Below are 24,506 nucleotides of genomic sequence, written 5' to 3' on the forward strand. Positions count from 1 at the left end.
GGAGCACGGTGAGCCACGAGTCCGGGTCCTAGAAGGACCCAGACTCGCGGCCCACCCCGCTCCTGGCCCGCCCCCCTCTGACTCCACCTCAGAGGTGGAGCGGAGCGGGCGATGCCGCCGCGCCGCCCCCTCCCCGCCCCATCCCAGCTACTCCTCTGAGATGGGCCCAGCCTGAGCCCATCTTGGAGGAGCAGCCACGGTGAAGCGGAGAAGAGGCGGCAGCCACGCAGCGGCGTCGCCCGCTCCGAGATGAGGCGGCTCGCCACGCTCCTTGGCGGCGTTTCCCCCCCTCCCCCTGCTTCCGTTTTTTTGGGGAGCGGGGGAAGAGGCTGGAAATCCTGGGGTCCCCCACCAGGACGGGAGGGTTGGGAAGCCTAGTAAGGATCAATGCCATAACGGCCGTGTCATAATGTCATAATAAGAGTTTACGGGGCTCTTCGTACAGGGCCTACTGTGAGCTCCAGGAGAATTGGCTGCACCAGGGAGGTGTGGCCTAAAATGCAAAGGAGTTCCTGCTACAAAAAAAGCCCTGACCATTGGTATACCAACTGTAGCCTTTTTTTGAGGTGGGAATCTGACCTGTTTTTGGATTGGACTCTTATAAAGCGTTCAGCTGGATTGAGATATTACAGTTGGATTATCTGACAAGAGTGCCTTTTTATCCAGAGACAGAGAGACAGTAGTAGATAGTTTTGCATCATATCTGTGAAAGCACAAGGTTAAGTTTGGTAGACAGAGATATTTGTGACTGAAGATATGCTGTGTGTAGCCAAGAATATACTTTTAACCAGTATGAATTTTAAAAGGTGTCTCCTTAAGCAAAACTTCTGCCTGGAATGTTGAAGAGTTACTATTAGAATTATGCATAACCTCACTCCCTGACATTTTAAGGCAGGCTTCTCCTTTGGCAGCCATTTTGTGGCTGGCTCCACCTCCTATGACAGCCATTTTATGGCTGGCTTCACCTCCTATGGTAGCCATTTTGTGGCTGGCCCCACCTCCCATGAAAGCCATTTTGTGGCTGGCTCCACCTCCTATGGCAACCATTTTGTGGTTACGCCCATCACCCTGTGCCAGAATTCCGCAGGTTCTTGCAAACTCAGAAAGCTTGGGGACCCCCCGTTGTAGTCCACTTTCACTTACATAGGGAAAGGAATTATTTTCAGCCATATGTAACAAATGTACAGTGACTCATAAATTAAACCAGGGAAGGGACTTCATCCTACCCGTTAGTGGTTTTAGACATCGGAAGTTTTATATCACATTGATTTCAAACAAAGAAGAGAGGAAAAACTTATTTGTATTTAGCATAACGAGCCCCGTGGCGCAGAGTGGTAAAGCTGCAGTACTGCAGTCCGTGCTCTCTGCTCATGACCTGAGTTCAATCCTGGCAGAAGCTGGATTCACGTAACCAGTTCAAGGCTGACTCAGCCATCCCTCCGAGGTCGGTAAACTGAGTACCGAGATTGCTGGATGGGGGAAGTGTAGAGGACTGGGGAAGGCAACAGCAAACCACCCCGTAAAAAGTATGCTGTGAAAATGCGATCCGACGTCACCCCAGAGTCGAAAACAACCGGTGCTTGCACGGGGGACTTACCTTTTTACCTTTGTATAACATAACATTGCGTCTTGAAATAAATTTGTCAAACCTGTTCCTCTTTAGATACCGGAAGGAGGAACTGGAGATATGGGAAGAGAACGGATAAAAACATTTACCTATGATTTCTCCTACTTCTCAGCGGATGCTAAAAGTCCAAACTATGCATCTCAGGAAATGGTAAGCCATTAGGTACCTATGATTCTTAAACTGCTTAACTCGGGTGTCGAACGCATTTGTTATGGGGGCCAGATCTGATTTAAATCAGACTTTGCTAGGTGGGGCTATGTCGGGCCAGGCCATGTGTATACCTATTTAAGATTAGGTAGCAGTGATATAAACTTTTTAAAGGACACAGACAAACACGACTAAATATATATATTTTTAAAAAATCCTCCCATGGGATCCAGGGACCTGGGTAAAGGGAGCTCTGGCTCTTTCCCTCCCTTCCCAGGGGACCAGGAGGGGGAGGAGCCTCAGCCAATGGAGAAAATAGAGGCTTTGCTCTGTAGCTCCTGTGCGATTGAGCAAGTCTTGCAAAGCAAGCTGAGATGCAGAAGGAAGCAAGAGAGGAAGAAGGAAGCAGACAAGAGCCAGTTGCTCGGGGGGGGGGGGGGGGGGCTGATAGGAGCCCTCCGGGGACCTGATTCAGCCCCCGGGTCTCAAGTTTGATACCCCTGCCTTTGACACCCCTCAGTATTTAGTAAATACTGAGCTAGCATTGTCTCTCAAAGGCTATTGTACTTTACTAGGTATGATGCTCTGCTAAAGAGCAAATTGAAAGTCACACTTTAAATCAGGGTTGTCCAATTCATTTGTTATGAGGGCCAGATCTAACATAAATGAGACTTTGAGGGGCTGGGCCATGTGTGTACCTATTTAAGATTAGGTAGCAAACACAAATATAATTTTTAAAAAACTTAAAACGTGCTTAAAACATTAGCACTCATTGGTCTCAAAGGTGCTTTCTTTGTATTTCTCCCATGGGATCCAGGGAACTGGATCCTGGGGGGGAGCCTCAGTCAATAGAAGGAAGAGAGCTGTGGCTCAGTAGCTCTGCTGTGCGATTGAGAGAGCCTGGCAAAGCAAGCTATTCATCCCCCCTTCCTCCCCAAGGGAGGAGCCTCAGCCAATGGAGAAAATAGAGGTTTTGCTCTGTTGCTCCTGTGCGATTGAGCAAGCCTTGCAAAGCAAGCTGAGATGCAGAAGGAAGCAAGAGAGAGGGAGAAGCAGATGACAGCCAGTTGCTCAGGGCCTGGTAGGAGCCCTCCGGGGGCCTGATTTGGCCCCCAAACTGCATGTTTGACACCCCTGCTTTAAATTATGCCATCAAACATTGCCAGACCTCTTTTATTCTGTTTCTTTTCCCCCCTTCTCAGGTTTTCAAGGATCTCGGCACTGATGTCCTAAAATCTGCTTTTGAAGGTTATAATGCTTGTATTTTTGCATATGGACAGACTGGATCCGGGAAGTCTTACACTATGATGGGAAATGCCGTATGTCATACTTTTCAGATTCCAGTTTTGCCAGTGCATTTTTCTATCTCTCTCTCTGTCATGTTCAGAATTGTCTAAAGGAGTATTTTAATTTCGTACAATGCAATTCTGGGCTGTATTAACGGAAGTCTAGTGTCCAGATCACATGAAATGATATATCACTTTGCTCTGCTCTGGTAAGACCTCATCACAAGTATTGTGTTCAGTTTTGGGCACCGCATTTCAAGAAGGATAAAGACAAGCTGGAATGTGTCCAGAGGAGGGCGACGAAGATGGTGAGGGGTCTGGAGACCAAGTCCTATGAGGAAAGGTTGAAGGAGCTGGGGATGTTTAGCCTGGAGAGTAGGCAAATGAGAGGTGATAGGATCACCATCTTCAAGTACTTGAAGGGCTGTCCTATAGAGGATGGTGTGGAATTGTTTTCTGTGGCCCCAGAAGGTAGGACCAGAACCAGTGGGTTGAAATTAAATCAAAAGTGTTTCCAACTCAACATTAGGAAGAACTTCTTGACCATTAGAGCGGTTCCTCAGTGGAACAGGCTTCTTCAGGAGGTGGTGGGCTCTCCTTCCTTGGAGGTTTCTAAACAGAGGCTAGATGGCCATCTGACAGCAATGAAGATCCTGTGAATTTAGGGGGAGGTATTTCTGCGTTTCCTGCATTGTGCAGGGGGTTGGACTAGATGACCCCTGGAGATGCCATCATACTCTGTTATTCTGTGATTCTTTATAGAATGGAATAATTTGAAATTTCTGTTTTTTGTAGGGCATTGTTTTGTTTTGCTTAGGAAAAAGCATTTTACAGAATTGTGACTATCCTTTGGCTTGGAAATGTATGTGGGGGCTTCCCCAAATTATATAGACAAGGAGTAAAAGATAACCAAATTTCACCAGTCTGAGATAAAGCTTTACTTCCATATTGGGAACGGTACTGTGTGAAACAGTCCTAAAAGACAACCTCAGTTTCAGTTTGCTAATTTTATGTTTAACGATGTTTCTGGTCACACAATAGCTGCAAATGTCTTCACTTTTAAAAGTTATCTGTGTCAATGATTCCCCCTCCCCCAGATGTTGACTGCTGTGTACCCACGCGGCCAGGGCTCATTGTAGCAGAAGCTCCTTTGCATATTAGGCCACACCTCCCTGATGTAGCCAATCTTCCAAGAGCTTGCAGGGCTCTTCTTACAGGGCCTACTGTAAGCTCTTGGAGGATTGGCTACATCAAGGGGTGTGTGGCCTAATATGCAGAGGAGCTCCTGCTAGAAAATGAGCCCTGCATGTGACACAGTATTGACCATTGCTTATCTCTTTGTAGGGGGACGCTGGTTTAATACCCCGTATTTGCGAAGGGCTGTTCAACCGAATCAACGAGAAGTCGAGATGGAACGAAGCCTCGTTCCGTACGGAGGTCAGGTACGTTTGTATAGAGACTGCTTCACAGTAAGCAACCAAGGTCCCGCCAGGCTTTCCGCTTTCCTCGCGTTAGCTGATCAGAATGGATCGTTCGGCGAAGAGGTTCACGAGACCAAGTCTTCTCTTCCTCCTACACAAATAGAGGTACAGGAATGAAGCTTGCGGGGATCACAGTCCCATCCATCAGAGGGGCAAATTTTGTGAGGACGCAAGTGTCACACAGCAGGGGACTGGGAGGGCCTTCTACTGCCTGCCCCCGCTCTGGTAGGGGTCTGCATGGGAGGGCCCAGAGCACCTGAGCACCCTTGTCTCCCTTACTACTAAGGAGACGTGAGAACCCAGGCCGGATAACAACAAAAAGAAGTTTATTATTAGTGCTCTTAAACAATAAGTGGGTGATAAAGATTTAGTGCAAAAGTGAATATGAAACAGTAAAGGTTGGTGCAAATAAACAAAAGCCCTGACGCGTTTTTATACAGTCCCTGCTCTAATACCAAACTCACACTTCCCTTGGGTGAGGGATCTTCCTACTGCCTGTTCCAGAGAGGTCTCCTTCTCTGTCAGCAGCCTCTCTAGACAGAGAACCTCTCTGCCTGCAGCCTCTCCAGGAAAGAACACACCCTGCCCTTTTTATGCTCTCTTCCCAGGTCCCACCCCTCTCTGGGCTAGTTTCCCTCCAAAACTTTGCCATCCAGTCAGGACAGAGGGGATCCTGGGAAATGTAGGCTTTCTTTAGGAACTCCTAGGCAGGCTTCTCTGTAGCCTGTAGGCCTCACTGGGCCCAGGATAATGACAGCAAGAGACGGCCTGTCCAGTGGTGGCCCCACAATTATGGAAGTCTCCCCCCACCCATCTTTAGGAGGCAGCTGAAGACAATTTTATTTAGGACCACATTGGGTTGAATCTGCTTAGCAGTTCTGAATTACAATTTTAGATTTCAGTTTTTATGTTTTCAATGTATTTGGTTTTAAGTGCTTTACCTATGTTGTTAGTTGCCTTGAACTTCATGGGAAAGAACGTCGACTAATGTTTTAAATAAATGTTTCAGAATAGGGATTAATGGCTGGCTTTGTACCTTCTCCATACAACCGGGGGTAGAATTCTAGCAGGAGCTCCTGTGCATATTAGGCCACACACCCCTGATGTAGCCAATCCTCCAAGAGCTTACAAGGCTCTTTTTTTGTAAGCTCTTGGAAGACTGGCTGCATCGGGGGGGGGGGGCCTAATATGCAAAGGAGCTCCTGCTAGAATTCCACCCCTGCATACAACCACTCCTGAGACCAGTTCCTTTCGTCAATTCCATTGAGGATCCAAAGTGTGAGTTTCCTGTTATCTGTCGTAACATCCCCAAAGGACTGCATTTGAGCCCCTGCACAGGTGACTTGCTTCTGCAGGGGAAGGAGCTCAGGAACCATGCGCTGGATCCACCGTTGTGCAAATGTGGAGTTGTCTGCATGGTGCAAATATGTGTAGGAAGTAGAAATGTGAAGGCCCGGGAAAAAACTGGAAAAATTCGGAAGAAAACCGTTTTTTTCCTGAAGCCTCCCCCCCCCCCAAAAAAAAAAAAATTGAAGAAAATAAAAGAAAAATGATTATGGAACTTTTTATTTTAACATGATGAATAAAATATTCTAAGACAAGTTGTTCAAATATTTTCAAAAGCATTTTTAAAAAATATGTATGGTATCAGATTATTCTGATTTCTGTGCATTGAAGAGAAGCCAGTCCTAGGTCATGCCCATTCATTGAAACTTAGTCCTACACTCCCTTCTATACACTTCCCCTCTCTTCAGTTCTTTATATGAGAATGAGTTTTTTATTTTTATTTAATACTGTGGAGAGAAAATATGAATAATTGTTACTTCTGGATTTTTAAAAATTCTTTTGTGGAGGTTTTTTTTGTCTGTTCCGCATAAACTAGTAAACAGTCCAGGAGATTGTTGCTCCATTTGTTACAATTACAAATAAATATTATTTAAAATGTACATTCTGTTTGTAATAATTATTTGGGTACGCTATATTTTTAATATGCTAGTTGTGATAATTTCACGCCAAGTAAAATTGTCCATAGTCATATTTTATGTTCCTAAAGTAACAGAATGACTTTCCATCTGGAAAAGAAAAAAAAAGCGCTAACTGCATTTTTTTTTCCAATTTTTCCAAAAATTTCCGTTTCCCCCTGAAAAAAATGCGCTTCAAAATTTATGGAAATTTTACTTCTCTAGTAGGAAGTATCTATGCGTATGCTTCCTACAAATCAGTGCTCATGTGGGGAAGCAGCCAGCGTATTCCTCGTTGTCCCTCCCTGTGTGGTCTAAGTGCAGATGGGCCATCTGTTTTGGTTTCCTTCCATCAGGTGCTATCCATAAGGGTTGTTCCTTTTCGTTTACATAAGCTACAGTCCCTTTCTCCACTTTGCCAGGTCCTGAAATGTTCTCCTTTTCCTCCATTTTGATGTAGCGGTTTGAACTAGTTTGTGGTTGAGAGTCAGTTTGGTGTAGTGGTTAAGTGTGTGGACTCTTATCTGGGAGAACCGGGTTTGATTCCCCACTCCTCCACTTTTGCAGCTGCTGGAATGGCCTTGGGTCAGCCAGAGCTCTGGCAGAGGGAGGAAGATAAAGGTGATTGTGAGCCGCTCTGAGACTCTTCGGAGTGGAGGGCGGGATATAAATCCAATATCTTCATCTACCTCACAGGGTGTCTGTTGTGGGGGAGGAAGGGAAAGGAGATTGTGAGCCGCTCTGAGACTCTTCGGAGTGGAGGGCGGGATATAAATCCAATATCTTCATCTACCTCACAGGGTGTCTGATGTGGGGGAGGAAGGGAAAGGAGATTGTGAGCCGCTCTGAGGCTCTTCGGAGTGGCGGGCAGGATATTAATCCAATATCTTCATATACCTCACAGGGTGTCTGTTGTGGGGGAGGAAGGGAAAGGAGATTGTGAGCCGCTCTGAGACTCCAATTCGGAGTAGAGGGCAGGATATAAATCCAGTATCTTCATCTACCTCACAGGGTGTCTGATGTGGGGGAGGAAGGGAAAGGAGATTGTGAGTCGCTCTGAGACTCTTCGGAGTGGAGGGCAGATTATAAATCCAATATCTTCATCTACCTCACAGGGTGTCTGTTGTGGGGGAGGAAGGGAAAGGAGATTGTGAGCCGCTCTGAGGCTCTTCGGAGTGGCGGGCAGGATATTAATCCAATATCTTCATATACCTCACAGGGTGTCTGTTGTGGGGGAGGAAGGGAAAGGAGATTGTGAGCCACTCTGAGACTCTTCAGAGTGGAGGGCGGGATATAAATCCAATATCTTCATCTACCTCACAGGGTGTCTTGTGGGGGAGGAAGGGAAAGGAGATTGTGAGCCGCTCTGAGACTCTTCAGAGTGGAGGGCGGGATATAAATCCAATATCATCATTTATCTAAACTCCTTTTCAAGCAGTTTATTCCTGCGACCGTCACTACATCCTCTGGGAGCGAATTCCACATTCTAATCACTCTCTGTGTAAAGTACTTCCTATAACATAGAAAAGAAGCCTAATAAAAAAGAAGAGAAGAGAAGAAAAGAAAAGAAAAGAAACCTAATTTTTTAAAAAATGAAGAGCCCCCTGGCGCAGAGTGGTAAAGCTGCAGTATTGCAGTCCGAGCTCTCTGCTCATGACCTGAGTTCGATCCCAGTGGAAGCTGGGTTCAGGTAGCTGGCTCAAGGTCGACTAAGCCTTCCATCCTTCTGAGGTCGGTCAAAGGAGTCCCCAGCTTGCTGGGGGGGAAGTGTAGAGGACTGGGGAAGGCAATGGCAAACCACCCCGTAAAAAGTCTGCTGTGAAAACGTTGTGAAAGCAACGTCACCACAGAGTCGGAAACGACTGGTGCTTGCACAGGGGACTACCTTTACCTTTTTAAAAAAAAATAAATCTAAAGAAGCAGGATACAAAAAAGAGAGAATGTCACGGTAGTCTCTGTGGGTTTTGAACCCCCATTTACTGGGCACTCATATTTTTTTCCTTAATTGGAAACATAGGTGTATTGTTTGAAGTTGTTCCTTTGAAGGTGATGCCTGGTATCATAACAGAGATTCATTTGACTGCTTTTAATATATATATGGATGACCTTCTAATGTGAAGCATCTTTGTTGTAGTTACTTGGAAATTTACAACGAGCGTGTCAGAGACCTGTTAAGGCGCAAATCTTCCAAAACGAATAACTTGCGGATTCGTGAGCATCCGAAAGAAGGCCCTTATGTCGAAGGTAAGGTAGAAGTGGGCGAAAAATCTCCCATTTATCGGCTATCCAGTTGTATGTTTAATTGAAAGAATTTGTCTTGGTTGTAAATGGAAGGCCGTTGGAAATGAAGTTATAAAAGTCTGTGATCTCTGTTTGGGCCTGCTAATTTGTGTGTAGTGTGTCCCCAGTTGCGATGAAAATTTAAAGATTTCTTCTGGCGGGCGATGTCCTACTAATTGATTTGAGATTAATGATGAGTCTGACTTATAAATCAAAGGCCGCGGTGATGGAAGAGTGCTTATTAGAGTTTAATTGTCTTAATCCATCCCCTTCTGATGTATGCTGTAGTCTCCTGCGAGTACAACATCTTTAGAAGAGTGTGAACTTTCTCCCCACCCCCACCCCGGTAACTTTTTGAACATTTAACATGCTTAGATGTCTACTGAAATAAATATGGCAGTCTTAAGCTCTCCTTATGGCTTTCATGATATGTACAGTAGTGAAATCGAGATTCTTCTTTTTCAAGTATATTCCGAGAGGCAGCGTTGTGTAGTGGTTGAAGCAGGGCTCCACAGTGTAGCGTCTGTGGGCACCGTGGCCCCTCGCAACATCTTACCTAGTGCTTGCTAAGTATTTTTTAAAAGTGGGCGTGGCCAGATGCAGCTCCTACCCAGCATGGTTCTGATTGGACATTGGAGGTCTGAGTGGCTATAGAACACGGCTTTTTTGAACAGGAACACAGTTCTGGCTTGGGGTGTGGCTTAATATGCAAATTAGTTCATGCTGGGCTTTTTCTACCAAAAAACCCTGCATGGAACAATGGTGGTGTCAGGGGGTGTGGCCTAATATGCAAATAAGTTCACGCTGCCAGCACAGTGATGGTTTTATTTAGTCTTGTCTCTTGCCAATGTATTTAAAATATTGTTTGTTTTTGTTTTCTGAGTTTGAGCTTCATCTGTGTATTTGTATATGTGTGCGTGTGTGCATCAGCCTCCTGGGGCGGCCATTTTGTGGTTGTCCCCGCCTCCTTCAGAAGCCATTTTGTGATTGTGCACAAAGGCTCAAAGAGGCTGGGGAACCCTAGGATCTGGGCGATCCCCTTTGCCATGAAAGCTTTCTGGGGGACCCTGAGGCAGTCTTGGAGACTCAGCCTCACCTACCTCACAGAGTTGTTGTGAGGATAAAATGGAGAGAACAGTATAAACCAGGGGTGTTGAACTCATTTGTTATGAGGGGCAGGTCTGACATAAGTGAGACCTTGTTGGGCCGGGCCATGTGTGTACCTATTTAAGTTTAGGTAGCAGAGATATAATCTTTATAAAAGACACAGACAAACCCAAAAAATATATATATTAAAAAAACCTTAAACATGCTTAAAATGTTAGCACTTGTTGGTCTTAAAGGTGCTTTCTTTGTATTTCTCCCATGGGATCCCGGATATAGAGAGAAGGAAGCAGATGACAGCCAGTTGCTCAAGGGCCTGATATGAACATATGAAGCTGCCTTCTACTGAACCAGACCCTGGGTCCATCAAAGTCAGTCTTGTCTACTCAGACTGGCAGCGGCTCTCCAGGGCCTCAAGCGGAGGTTTTTCACGCTTACTTGCCTGAACCCTTTTTAGTTGGAGATGCCTGGGATTGAACCTGGGACCTTCTGCTTACCAAGCAGATGCTCTACCACTGAGCCACCATCCCTCCCATATATATGAACATATGAAGCTGCCTTCTACTGAATCAGACCCTCAGTCCATCAAAGTCAGTATTGTCTTCTCAGACTGGCAGCGGCTCTCCAGGGTCTCAAGCTGAGGTTTTTCACATCTATTTGCCTGAACCCTTTTTAGTTGGAGATGCCTGGGATTGAACCTGGGACCTCCTGCTTACCAAGCAGATGCTCTACCACTGAGCCACCGTCCCTCCCTAGAACATATGAAGCTGCCTTCTACTGAATCAGACCCTCGGTCCATCAAAGTCAGTCTTGTCTACTCATTGGCAGTGGCTCTCCATGGTCTCAAGAGGTTTTCCCTGCTTATTTGCCTGGGCCCTTTTTAGTTGGAGATGCCAGGGATTGAACCTGGGACCTTCTGCTTACCAAGCAGATGCTCTACCACTGAGCCACCGTCCCTCCCTTCTGGGGGCCTGATTTAGCTCTCCAGTGGGGAAAAAGGGTAGGGTATAAATTAAGTCAATAGATATTACTTTATTGGACTGTGGAATAATCCTCTTCTGTTCTTATTCCCTCGATCAGATTTGTCCAAACACTTGGTGCAAAATTACTGTGACGTAGAAGAGCTCATGGAAGCAGGAAACATAAACCGGACGACGGCCGCCACAGGAATGAACGATGTCAGCAGTCGATCCCACGCCATTTTCACCATCAACTTCACTCAGGTGAAAGGCACATAAGTATCTCCAAAAAGACAATGCAGATCTCTAAAACTATAGTGGAGGGCGACCAAGATGATTGGGAGGAAATTCCCTGATGAGGAAATAGGGGTGCCAAACCCCCGGTCTGGGTGGGGAATTCCCCACCCGGGAGGTTCCCAACCCACCGGCCCACATTGGGCTGGTGGGGGGAACCACCCCTTGCATCGCTTGTTATAGGTACCATAGAGTTTTTACTTCCCAAATGGCTAGAGTATCTGGGAAAACCATAGAGTTTTCCCAGGAATGCCTAGAGCGGCCCCCACATGGGCGGCGCCATTTTGATGATGTCACTTCCGGGTGACGTCATCGTGCTGGGGGGGATGTAGGGGGAGGTTCCCCCCGCTGGATCAAAGTGGGCTATGGGAAGCTGGGGACTTGGCAACCCTATGAGGAAAGATGGAATAGTCTGGGGAATTTCAATTTAGAAACTTTTCCCCCCAAATGACTAGAACTCTAGGGCATCCAGTGTGACAGGGCTTCAAGAGCCACACAATAAGTGTGAACAGGGGTGGAATTCCATCAGGAGCTCCTTTGTATATTAGGCCACACCCACTTGATGTAGCGAATCCTCCGAGAGCTTACACAAAAAGAGCCTTGTAAGCTCTTGGAGGATTGGCTGCCTGCATCGGGGGGGGGGGTGGCCTAATATGCAAAGGAGCTCCTGCTAGAGTTCCACCTGTGTGTGAAAGAGCCACGTGTGGCTCCCGAGCTGCGATTTGGCCACCCCGTGCTAGAGTCAGCACAGTTATTCTCCAGATGTGCTCTTCTTTGTCTTCTGAAACATGCTCTTGTTACCTTCCCACCAGGTTTGCTTTTTCAGCATATATTTGTGTGTCTAAGAAATTCTTCTTACTGTTACTCTTCTGTTCTTCATTGCTTGCTCTAGTGTTTCCGTTCAAGGTCTTTTAATGTCTCTAGCCCATCTCCATTTTCCTGTCAAGTTTATCCGCTTGGTTAGTTTGCTTTCGACGTTAATCCTTCCTTAGCATTAGGCAGTGCTGGAAAGCATGGTTTGAACCTGGAGACTTTTATAATATCCCTGTCTTGGGTCCTGAGATGCACGGGGGAATAGAGAGCACATAAATTTTTTTTTAAAAAATACATATAGACTTTTAGCTTTTATTTCTTCGTGTTCTTGGTTTTATCACTGCTGCAAATAAAACACAACTGAATTCACTTTCTTCAGTAAGCACATACCTGGGTTACTAGAAAGGAAGACAATTCTGAATCTAAGGGAGCCAGTTTGGTGTAGTGATTAAGTGTGCAGACTCTTATCTGGGAGAACCGGGTTTGATTCCCACTCCTCCACTTGCACCTGCTGGAATGGCCTTGGGTCAGCCAGAGCTCTCTTATCTGGGAGAACCGGGTTTGGTTCCCCACTCCTCCACTTGGCACCTGCTGGAATGGCCATGGGTCAGCCATAGCTCTCTTATCTGGGAGAACCGGATTTGATTCCCCGCTCCTCCACTTGCGCCTGCTGGAATGGGCTTGGGTCAGCCAGAGCTCTCTTATCTGGGAGAACCAGGTTTGATTCCCCACTCCTCCACTTGCACCTGCTGGAATGGCCTTGGGTCAGCCAGAGCTCTCTTATCTGGGAGAACTGGGTTTGATTCCCCACTCCTCCACTTGCAGCTGCTGGAATGGCCTTGGCTCAGCCAGAGCTCTCTTATCTGGGAGAACCGGGTTTGATTCCCCACTCCTCCACTTGCACCTGCTGGAATGGCCTTGGGTCAGCCAGAGCTCTCTTATCTGGGAGAACTGGGTTTGATTCCCCCCTCCTCCACTTGCAGCTGCTGGAATGGCCTAGGGTCAGCCATAGCTCTGGCAGAGGTTGTCCTTGAAAGTGCAGCTGCTGCAAGAGCTCTCTCAGCCCCACCCACCTCACAGGGTGTCTGTTGTGGGGGAGGAAGGGAAAGGAGATTGTAGGCCGCTCTGAGACTCTGTCCTTGAAAGGGCAGCTGCTGTGAGAGCCCTCTCCAGCCCCACCCACCTCACAGGGTGTCTGTTGTGGGGGAAGAAGGTAAAGGAGATTGTGAGCCGCTCTGAGACTTATTCAGAGTGTAGGGCGGGATATAAACCTGCAGTGTTCTTCTTCTAAGACATGCCCCCATATCTGGGAGGGGGGCGGAACTCTAGTGCCCTGCAGTGCAAACACGTGCACAGCTCTTGAACTGGAAGCTTTAGAGACACATTCTTAAAATGTAGTTTAAAATGATTCATTCTGACATTTTTTATAACCGGCCGTGTACAGATCCCCTGGAGATCTTAATGAGAATTAAATTGCGTCTCTCTAATGGGAATAAATATCAATATTGGCAGTGTTTACAGTTTCTGGGAAACAAAGAAAGGAAGAAGAGAGAAATTACATTAAACCACCCCCTCATCCTGTTAACTTGTATAGAATCTATATATGCAGGGCTTTTGTAGTAGCAGGAACTCCTTTGCATCTTAGGCCACACCCCTCCTCCCCAATGTAGCCAATCCTCCTGGAGCTTCCAGTAGGCCCTGTACTAAGAGCCCTGTAAGCCGAGGTGGAGTTCTAGCAGGAGCTCCTTTGCATCTTAGGCCACGCCCCCCTGATGTAGCCAATCCTGCTGGAGCTTACAGTAGGCCCTGTACTAAGAGCCCTGTAAGCCGAGGTGGAGTTCTAGCAGGAGCTCCTTTGCATCTTAGGCCACGCCCCCCTGATGTAGCCAATCCTCCTGGAGCTTACAGTAGGCCCTGTACTAAGAGCCCTGTAAGCTGTGGTGGAGTTCTAGCAGGAGCTCCTTTGCATCTTAGGCCACGCCCCCCTGATGTAGCCAATCCTGCTGAAGCTTACAGTAGGCCCTGTACTAAGAGCCCTGTAAGCCGGGGTAGAGTTCTAGCAGGAGCTCCTTTGCATCTTAGGCCACGCCCCCCTGATGTAGCCAATCCTCTTGGAGCTTACAGTAGGCCCTGTACAAAGAGCCCTGTAAGCTGGGGTGGAGTTCTAGCAGGAGCTCCTTTGCATCTTAGGCCACGCCCCCCTGATGTAGCCAATCCTCTTGGAGCTTACAGTAGGCCCTGTACAAAGAGCCCTGTAAGACGGGGTGGAGTTCTAGCAGGAGCTCCTCTGCATCTTAGGCCACGCCCCGCTGATGTAGCCAATCCTGCTGGAGCTTACAGTAGGCCCTGTACTAGGGTTGCCGAGCCAATTAAAGAAAAATCTGGGGACTTTGGGGGCGGAGCCAGGAGACTTTGGGGGTGGAGCCAGGAACAAGGATGTGACAAGCATAATTGAACTCCAAGGGAGTTCTGGCCATCACATTTAAAGGGACAGCACACCTTTGTAAATGCCTTTATTCCATAGGAAATAATTAAGGATAGGGGCACCATCTTTTGGGGCTCATAGAATTGGACCCTCTGGTCCAATCGTTTTGAAACTTGGGGGGTATTTTGGGGAAAGGCACTAGATATTATACTAAAAATGTGGTGCCTCTACCTCAAAAAATAGCCCCCCCAGAGCCCCCAATACCCACGGATCAATTTCCTATTATTCCCTATGGGAATCGTTCTCCATAGGGAATAATAGAGTGCCCAGTAGACATTTCCCTCCCCCCCACGCTTTCTAAAGCGGGGGAGGGCCTCCAAACCAGGGAATCCCCTGCCCCCTCCCTCTCTCACAGACACAAATACTTACTAGATCTTCTTCCGGAGAACTCTACTTGCTGTGAAAACGAAAGAAAAAAAAGGGAGGGGCTGTTCTCTGAAGCCCTTCCTGTTTCCTGCTTCCTGCCCAGCCTTAAAGGGGCACACATTTTACAAACGACTCAGGAGCTCTACAACAATATGAAGCCTACACGTATGTTCTCCCCCCCTCCACCCCCCCCCCGCTTCCCGATTTTTAAAGAGCGGGGGATGAGGCTGCGAACCCAGGAGTCCCCCGCCAGGGCGGGGGGGGGGGGTTGGGAAGCCTACCCTGTACTAAGAGCTTTGTATAAAGGGCTTTCTTATAGAAAAAGCCCAGCAGGGACTCATTTTCATACTGCGCCACACACCCTGACACCAAGCCAGCCAGAACTGCATTCCTGTGCGTTCCTGCTCAAAAAAGCCCTGCCAGTACATATGTCATTTTGTACAGATTTTTTTTTTAAAAAGGAAAAGAAAGAAAGATGATTTTTCAGTGCATAAACATTTTATTTTATTCAGTGGGGTTTACTCCCAGGTAAGCGTGTATACAATTGTAGCCTTCCTATGTTTATTACCTTATGCCTTTGCCAGGGCTTTTTTTTTTTTTGTAGAAAAAGCCCAGCGGGGACTCATTTGCATATTAGGCCACACACCCCTGATGGCAAGCCAGCCGGAACTGCATTCCTGTGTGTTCGTGCTCCAAAAAAAAGCCCTGGTCTTCATTTTATTATACTCCTGCTTTATCGACTAGTAGCCTTCTTCAGTCTTGCATATTTCATGGGTTTGTGTTTTGTTTGGTTTTTTTTCTGGCTTGCAACGATTTCTGCTTTTAGCAAGTAACGCGGGCAGATGCAAAGCTAAGGATTTAATCGTTTTATTTCATCAAGCAAATAAGTCCGCCATGCTCTTCACGTTCTACAGCATTCCCCAGGCTGAGTGAAAATGCAGATGCGGAAAGGAGGCATGTCAATTTTGCCCTTTTAAAGTAATTTCTTTAAGGGACATTCATAGTTTTATGACGCGATGTTGTAGAAAAAGCAACTGTTTCAGCAAGTGTTGTCTCGCAAGCTTATACTAGTTGATTCTCTCCTGGTATCGACTTATTTTTAAAAATCTTGGACATGGGAATTGGAGACAGAAATGTGGGGTTTCCCTTAGGAATACAGTAACTCAGTAACTAAATAACTACATCACAGTGTGATCCAAGGGTGGAATTCTAGCAGGAGCTCCTTTGCCTATTAGGCCACACCCCCTGATGCAGCCAATCCTCCAAGAGCTTACACAAAAGAGCCTTGTAAGCTCTTGGAGGATTGGCTGCATTTGGGGGCGTGTGCCCTAATATGCAAAAATGCTGCTGCTAGAATTCCACCCGTGGTGTGATCATTTGGGAAATTTTTGTCAATGCTTAATTAAAGTATAGCTTCACAAAATCCTTTTGTAGCTTCAGACTTTTCCTTCGGTTTTACATAAAGGAGGACTCAAAATATAATTGACTGCTCTCATGTGAGTTGTGAATTTTCTCCTGGAACAAATAATAGAAGCTACAGTGGCATGCAACAAATAGGTAAAGGTCCGCAATTATGTTTAATGTAAAAAAAAGAAAAAGAATAATCTCTTCCCCAAAATTTTCAAGGTATTTTCCCTTATATAATAGACAAATTATTTTAAAAGTTTAAAAGGCCTTAAGATTTTTAAGCAAGTCACAAATAACTATTCTTAATCAACCCTAACGGGATCAGTTCTTATCCTGTTCTTATTATATTTTAGTTAGAACACATTTGACTTTTTAAATGTCACATAATGCTGGAAGCAGAAGCTAGAGTAAATGTTATTATGGGAGTTTTTAAAGAAGTATAAAAGGCTAAAACGTATAAAAAAAGGATATTTAAAATCCATTTGGGGGCCAATGAGGCGGGAAAGTGAGCGGTGCTACGAAGCAGACTCTAATTTAAGTGATAGTGAAACGCAAGGTCGCACAGAAGTTTAATGCTAGCCAGGGTTGCCAAGTCCAAGAAATATCTGGGGACTTTGGGGGTGGAGCCAGGATACTTTGGGGTGGAGCCAGGAGACATTAGGGGTGGAGCCAAGATCAAGGCTGTGACAAGCATCATTGAACTCCCAAGGGGGTTCTGGCCATCACATTTAAAGGGACGGCACACCTTTTCAATTCCTTCCTTCCATAGGAAATAATGAAGGATAGGGGCACCTTCTTTGGGGGCTCATAGAATTGGACCCCCTGGTTCAATCCTTTTGAAACTTGGGGGGTATTTTGGGGAGATGCACTAGATGCTATACTGAAAATTTGGTGCCTCTACCCCAAAAAACAGCCCCCCCAGAGCCCCAGATACCCGCGGATCAATTCTCCATGATTTTCTATGGGAATAAATCTTCATAGACAATAATAGAGTTCCCAGCAGACATTCCCCTCCCCTCCCCCCGCTTTCTGACGACCCTGAAGCAGGGGGAGGGCCTCCAAACCGGGGGATCCCCTGCCCCCACCTGGGGATTGGCAACCCTAATGCTAGCTGCTCACAAAGTAGAATTTTTGCTCACGATGCTTCAAAGTTTAGAAGGAACATTGGTCTTGAAAGGATTAAAGTACATGTCTAGCATTGCCAAATCTACTTCAGAAAATATCTGCGGACTTTGGGGGTGGAGCCAGGAGACGTTTACATTCCCTAAAATAAATAAATAAAAGCACAGCAGTGCCTGAATAGTCTTCATTTCCTCAGCCTCCAGCAGCTGTACGTCCCGCTTCTCTCTCTCACACATATTCAGTAGCCAAAATAAACAATTTGCAATCTCACACTTTTGTAATTTTACTGGGGCCAGTTTGCTCACAGAGTTGTTCTTCAGACTAACGCATAGTTTCGCATGGGATTTGGTTTTTTGCAGGAACTCATTTGCATCTTAGGCCACACTCCCTGATGCCAAGCCAGCCAGAACTGTGTTCCTGCTCAAAAAAGTTGCGAACATGACATATTAAATGATGCAAAAATTACAAAAAAAGGATCTTAGTTTCAGCAACCTAAACCATATAGTATCGACCAACGTCCCTAATAATATATCTGAATAACTTTGTGTATCATTTAATACGATTCAAGCTCTATTGTCTGCCTAGAAGAGCCCTCTTGAATAATTCAGTTTTGCATCTTTGCAGAAAGCCAGGAGAACGGGACCCTTCCTGACCTCATAGACATCTAACCTCATTATTTTCTAGTCCCGGACCATAGAGGGATAATTTGCACATTCTTGAGGGCACGCTTCTCTTTATTCCAGGGCTAAGCCCTGACACTTTGAGAAGGGCTGCAGCTTGGTGGAGAAGCCTTTGCTCAGGATGCAGAAGGTCCCGAGTTCAATCCCTGGCAATTCCAGCTAAAAGAGCCAGGCGGTAAGTGATGTGAAAAATCTCGGCCTGATAGCTTGGAGAGCTGCTGGAAATAATAAGAACATAAGAGAAGCCATGTTGTATTGGACCAGTGGCCCATCCAGTCCAACACTCTGTGTCACACAGTGGCCAAAACCCAGGTGCCATCAGGAGGTCCACTAGTGGGGCCAGGACACCAGAAGCCCTCCCACTGTGCCCCCCCCCCCCACAAGCACCAAGAATACAGAGTGTCACTAGCCCAGACATAAGAACTAAGAGAAGACATGTTGGATCAGGCCAATGGCTCATCCATTCCAACACTCTGTGTCACACAGTGGCCAAAACCCAGGTGCCATCAGGAGGTCCATCAGTGGGGCCAGGACACCAGAAGCCCTCCCACTGTGCCCCCCACAAGCACCAAGAATACAGAGCATCACTAGCCCAGAGATAAGAACATAAGAGAAGCCATGTTGGATCAGGCCAATGGCCCATCCAGTCCAACACTCTTGTGTCACACAGTGGCCAAAACCCAGGGGCCATCAGGAGGTCCACCAGCAGGACCAGAACTCCAGAAGCCCTCCCACTGATGCTCCCTACGCACCAATAGTAGACAATACTGACTTGATAGACCAATGGTGTGATAGCTTGAAGCTTCATGTGGGTTCACTTAAGTCAGTTTTAAAACTTAGGCCTATGCGGGGGGAAATTCGGGGGTTTGTTTGTTTTTGGAGGAGGCAGGGAGAGAAGAGGAAGAGAGAGCTTTGTTTCTTGCCTCTTCCTTCTCCTGGTTTCCTTGCAGTATTATTTATCAAGCATGTCGCTGTTTAATTTTCATTAAGCGATTGGTCTCTTAAGCTGCAACTAAGAGAATAGCATACCTTGCTTATGACCCAGTGACCATTAGCCGCTGTATGTCAAGTTCGGTTCCCATCTGTGTCCTTGTGCTCTAAAGGGACTCACCTACGTGAGAAATATGCATGAGTGGAGCCTTTGAGAACAAACTGTAAGGGCTTATATAGTGTGGCCCGAACAGAATTGATTAGCTAGCTAAAATTGATTACTGCAATATAGTAGTAGAGGCAGTGCTTTAAAGAGAGAGAGAGAGTACCTCCATATTGCTTTCTCATCTTGTCAGAATTAGCTTTAAATACTCCGTGAAATTCCAGATGCGGGTGGGAAAAGTTACTGTTTTCAAGATGTGCAGTTGATGAGAACAGGGATGAGCGCGAACCAATCGCAAAGCAAAATTCATTGCAAATTTCGCCCGGTTTATGGTTTGCAAGCCAAAGGTCACGACAGGTTCACGATCGTGAACTTTTAAAGGCGGTTCATGGATGGAGCAGAAATCAGGGGGTTAAAGGGACTCTGAGACCCTTTAACCTCCCCTGCTCCCAGCCACTTAGCTGTTTTTCTATGAACCCCCTTTAAAAGGACTGCAGTCCCTTTCAGTAGGGTTTGCGGGGCCACAAACCAGTTCGGTTTATGAACAAACCTTCCCGTTCATTTTGGTTCGTAGTTCAGTTCAAACCACGAACCTCATTTCTCTGGCTGATGGCCATCCTCAGGTAAGAAATGCCTTGATTTGAGTGCCATTCACTCCAGTTTCTCCAGAATAGGTGTGATTTGGAAAATTTAGATGGAAGGTTTCTTGGAAATAACTTGCATGAACAGCAGTCATCCTCCCAAATAAGGAGAATAGGCTCATGACAACTAGAGCCAGGGCCTTCTCTATAGCGGCCCCACGCTGGTGGAACGAGTTGCCGGAAGACGTTAGGGCCCTGTGAGACCTCATACAGTTCCGCAGGGCCTGTAAGACGGCACTCTTCCACCAGGCATTTGCAAAATAGATTGCTGGCCATACAGTCCTCAGGAAACATTTGGACCACCTCTTGCAAGCTGCCCTGTAGCAGCAGTGGAAAGGACCGTCTAAGACAGGGGTGTCAAACATGCAGTCCGAGCGCCGAATCAGGCCCCCAGAGGGCTCTTATCAGGCTCGTGAGCAACTCAGTGTCATCTGCTTCCTTCTCTCTCTCTCTTGCTTCCTTCTGCATTACCACTTGCTTTGCTAGGCTTGCTCAATCACGCAGGAGCTACAGAGCAAAGCCTCTGTTTTCTCCATTGGCTGACCAACACATGAAGCAGCTTATGTACAAAAGTCCAAAATGCCCAGCCATTTCATCTTTTCCCCTGGGTCTTAGGCTCAAAGCACTGACCATGAGATTTCTGCAATGAATGTCAATAAATCAAAAGTAGGTTTGCAACTTTATACATGCACACTTGAACAACACCTAAACACAAGGCTTTTTTTTTGTAGGAAAAACCCAGCAGGAATCAATTTGCATTGTACGCCACACTCCCTGACGTCACCATTTTTTCACATTGCTTTTTTCTACAAAAAAGCCCAGCAGGAACTGATTTACATATTATGCTACACACACCCCGATGTCAAGCCAGCCAGAACTGCATTCCCGTGCGTTCCTGCTCAAAAAAGCCCTACCTGAACAGCATACTCAGGATTCCTACAGCACAGACATTGTTAGTGTATATCTCCGCTACCTGGCATTACATTTTATGATGCACCTGGCCCGGCCCGATAAGGTCTCATTTATGTCAGATCCGGCCCTCATAACAAATGAGTTCAACATCCTTGATCTAAGATCGGCCTACAGAGAACATAAATCTGAATTTCAGACCATAGCATCAAAACGTTAACTTTTCTATGTTTTTAAACTGTTTTATGGTTTTTATGTCTTGTATATGTTTTATACTCACCCTGAGCCCGCTTCGGTGAGGAGGGTGGGATATAAATGGAATCAATTAATTAATTAAGTGGTGGAGTATACTGGTTCCTTCTGCTGTGAACAAATGCACTGGTATTTTCCCAGTCCCCCCGCGGGATTCTTAAAGGGGCAGTAGAAGATGGATGGTGCAGGGAACAAGGCAAATATGACGATTCGCACAACCCCAGTAGGAACGTCTGACGAAACCTCCGTGTGAAACGGCCGGCTCAGCTTGCAGCCCCGTGATTAACTTAAAGAGAATTGGGGTCCAGCCTTGATGCCACTGACAGTCTCTGAAGAAGAGCACTGGTTTGGCTTCTGAATTACTGAAATGATTGCAGCGGGGTTGAACTTGTCTTGAAGTGCTGTTTTGTCATCTCCTGATTTCACCGGGAGCGTGCCAGAGCGGCTCACAATCACCTTTATCTTCCTCCCCCACAGCAGACACCCTGTGAGGTGGGTGGGGCTGAGAGAGCTCTCCCAGAAGCTGCCCTTTCAAGGACAACTCCTATGAGAGCTATGGCTGACCCAAGGCCATTCCAGCAGCGGCATGTGGAGGAGTGGGGAATCAAACCCGGTTCTCCCAGATAAGAGTCTGCCCACTTAACCACTACACCAAACTGGCTTTTGTAGAACAAACATATAGAGAATTGTTTTTAATGTCTATTTTGCTCATTGTTGAATTTCTGAATCATTATATTCCCAATTTTGTAAAATTGCTGCTGGCAGTAATTTACAGCCATGAGCCTTCAGGTTTCCCTGCCCGTGGGATTCTTAGCAGGAGCAAAATGATAACTTGTATCTCAAGACCTTCTTGGTTGCTCCTTCTTCTACAGGCGAAGTTTGATGCTGAAATGCCGTGCGAGACGGTTAGCAAAATACATTTGGTTGACCTTGCTGGAAGCGAGAGAGCAGATGCCACCGGGGCTACAGGCGTCCGATTAAAAGAAGGAGGGAATATTAACAAGTCTCTAGTGACATTGGGAAATGTGATTTCTGCCTTAGGTACGTCTCCCCATTTCTTGGCTTCTTTGCTTTTGTTCTTTTCGTTTGTTCCGTGCTGAAGGAAACTTGGCGGTTTCCTTATTATCTGCCCCCTCTGACGTTCCCCTTCTTTTCGTTTCTTCCTCCGTAGCCGATTTATCTCAAGATGCTGCCAACTCCCTTGTGAAGAAGAAGCAGGTCTTTGTGCCTTACAGGGATTCTGTTTTGACGTGGCTTTTGAAAGACAGCCTGGGAGGAAACTCGAAAACAATAATGATTGCCAGTGAGTTGTGTTTTTAAATCCGTATTCCCAATGTGTCGCCTTTTAAAAAAAAGAAGGGTTTTCCGCAAATCTAATTACTTGACATTGCAAATGATGATTTAAGCGGTGAAACCGTTTGCCGTTTTTAGAATCGCCTTCTTCGCTAACATTCTGTAGTCACAATAAGGCTTTGCACCAATTACGGGAGCAGAGAAGAAGATATTGGATTTATATCCCGCCCTATACTCTGAATCTCACAGTCTCCTTTACCTTCCCCCCCCCCCCCGCTCCACAACAGGCACCCTGTGAGGTAGTTGGGGCTGAGAGAGCTCTTACAGCAGCTGCCCTTTCAAGGACAACTCCTGTGATAGCTATGACTGAGCCAAGGCCATTCCAGCAGCTGCAAGCGGAGGAGTGGGGAATCAAACCCGGTTCTCCCAGTTAAGAGTCCGCGCACTTAACCACTACACCAAACTGGCTCTATACCAAACCGGCACTTATCCGCTACACCAAACTGGCTACACCAAACCACACATGTAACCACTACACCAAACTCAGAAGAAAGCTGAGTTGTCACGTGGCGTTAGCTAAAGACAGGAACAAAATTCGAGTCCAGTGCAATGCTCCCTCTAACCTGCAGTCTTGTGAGCAAAAATTCGACTTTGTGAGCTGCTGGCATTGAAGTTGTGAGCTACAGCATAAATTATTGTGCTCTGGGGTCATCCTTCCTGAGCTAAGACAAAAATCTGTGAGCTGGTGGCTAAGCATCCGTGAGCTGACTCACGCTAACTCAGCTTAGAGGGAACACCGGTCCAGTGGCACCTTTAGAACTGATACCGGTGGGTATAAGCTTTCATGTGCATGCACACTTCTGTGCACAAATTCAATGAAACAGACTTCCTCAATCGTTACATATAAGTAGGGGGCAGAGGTCATTTTGTAGAAAAATAGGTGGTGGAGCTCATTAGCATAACTCATTAGCATATCCCCCCAGCCAAAAGCAACCTGATGCAAGAAAGGAGTTTCCCAGGTGAGCGAGGCCTGCTTGGGCTGGCTAGAGAGCCAGCGAGCCCGAGCAGGCCTCACTCCCCTGGGGCTCTCCTGGTCCACCCCTCGCCCCCAGTCAAAAGGCCAGCAAGCCACCCTCCACCCAAAATCGCATGAGAAGTGGAGAAAGGGTGGTGTGGGTTTCTCCAGGGGTTAATGAGGGCTGCTGGGGGCGTGGCAAAGCCCCTGGTGGCCGGCTGGCTGCCCACTCTCCTAATCCCGGGATTGTTATGCAGCTGCACCTACTATTCAAGGGACAAGGTAGGTGGGGAGGAAGAGGGGGAACCCTCAGAAAGGTTCAGGAGCTGCACTTGTGTGAGTTCCTGCTGAATCTGAGGCCTGGTACGGGGGGGGGGGGGGTATTTGCCAGAAGGAGTTAATTGGAATCAAGATGCATAAACAGCTGAGCGATAACTATAGCTAAGATTGGATTAAAAGTAGTTGATAAAACCTCTAACTAGCAGCAAATTAGCATAACAGATGATAGAAGAGTTAATAGATGTGAAAATTGGGTGACTGGGTCAGGGCTAATGCTAAGTCACTCAGTTCTTACATCTGGTTGGTTCATCCAGCTCTTATACAGAGAGTAACTTTGCTTACTCTCTAAAGCTGTGTGATTCTGCTCCCTTCTCCCTCTTCCTGCAATAGCAGGTATTGCCACCACACTCTCCTGCCCCCACAGATGGTGACTCTTTCTCATGAATAGCACGCATAAGGCGAGAGTTGCAGAAGTATGCTTTGAAGCTTGCTTGTTGCTTGACCCTAAAGTTTATGAAATAAGACACTACAAAAAAAAAGGCCCTTCCCATTAGCGATAACATGACAGGAAAGTATATTTGTGCAGAAATAAGACACTGCCAGTTTGGTGTAGTGGTTAAGCGCGCAAACTTTTATCTGGGAGAACCGAGTTTGATTCCTCACTCCTCCACTTGCAGCTGCTGGAATGGCCTTGGGACAGCCATCGCTCTCGCAGAGCTGTCCTTGAAAGGGCAGTTTCCGTCAGAGCTCTCTCAGCCCCACCCACCTCACAGGATTCTATTGTGGGGGGGAGAAGACATAGGAGATTGTAAGCCGCTCTGAGACTCTGATTCAGAGAGAAAGGTGGAGTATAAATCTGTGGTCTTCTTCTTCTGCCATGTTTTAAATATTAGTTTCAGGAGGGTAGCCATCTTGGTGCACTGTAGAAGAGAGAGATGCTAGATTCTTCTATTGTATGTGTGAGTGCGCATGCCTGGAAGTCATGGCAACATCTGGTGACCTGTTGGGGTGC

General features: G+C 46.6%; 1 protein-coding gene across 1 annotated transcript in view; it reads left to right on the forward strand.

The window, feature by feature from the left end:
• The window catches only part of KIF16B (kinesin family member 16B), a 238,165-nt gene that overhangs the window by 20,586 nt on the left and 193,073 nt on the right, over nt 1-24,506 (forward strand). Inside the window, exons 3-9 of the mRNA XM_060230816.1 lie at nt 1,664-1,777; nt 2,977-3,093; nt 4,405-4,502; nt 8,637-8,746; nt 10,967-11,109; nt 21,780-21,948; nt 22,079-22,210. Of these exons, the coding sequence (XP_060086799.1) occupies nt 1,664-1,777; nt 2,977-3,093; nt 4,405-4,502; nt 8,637-8,746; nt 10,967-11,109; nt 21,780-21,948; nt 22,079-22,210 (883 nt within the window). The remainder of the gene's footprint in view (nt 1-1,663; nt 1,778-2,976; nt 3,094-4,404; nt 4,503-8,636; nt 8,747-10,966; nt 11,110-21,779; nt 21,949-22,078; nt 22,211-24,506) is intronic.

This window comes from Heteronotia binoei, chromosome 1 (genome assembly GCF_032191835.1).
Source record: "Heteronotia binoei isolate CCM8104 ecotype False Entrance Well chromosome 1, APGP_CSIRO_Hbin_v1, whole genome shotgun sequence".
Taxonomy (NCBI): Eukaryota; Metazoa; Chordata; class Lepidosauria; order Squamata; family Gekkonidae; genus Heteronotia; species Heteronotia binoei.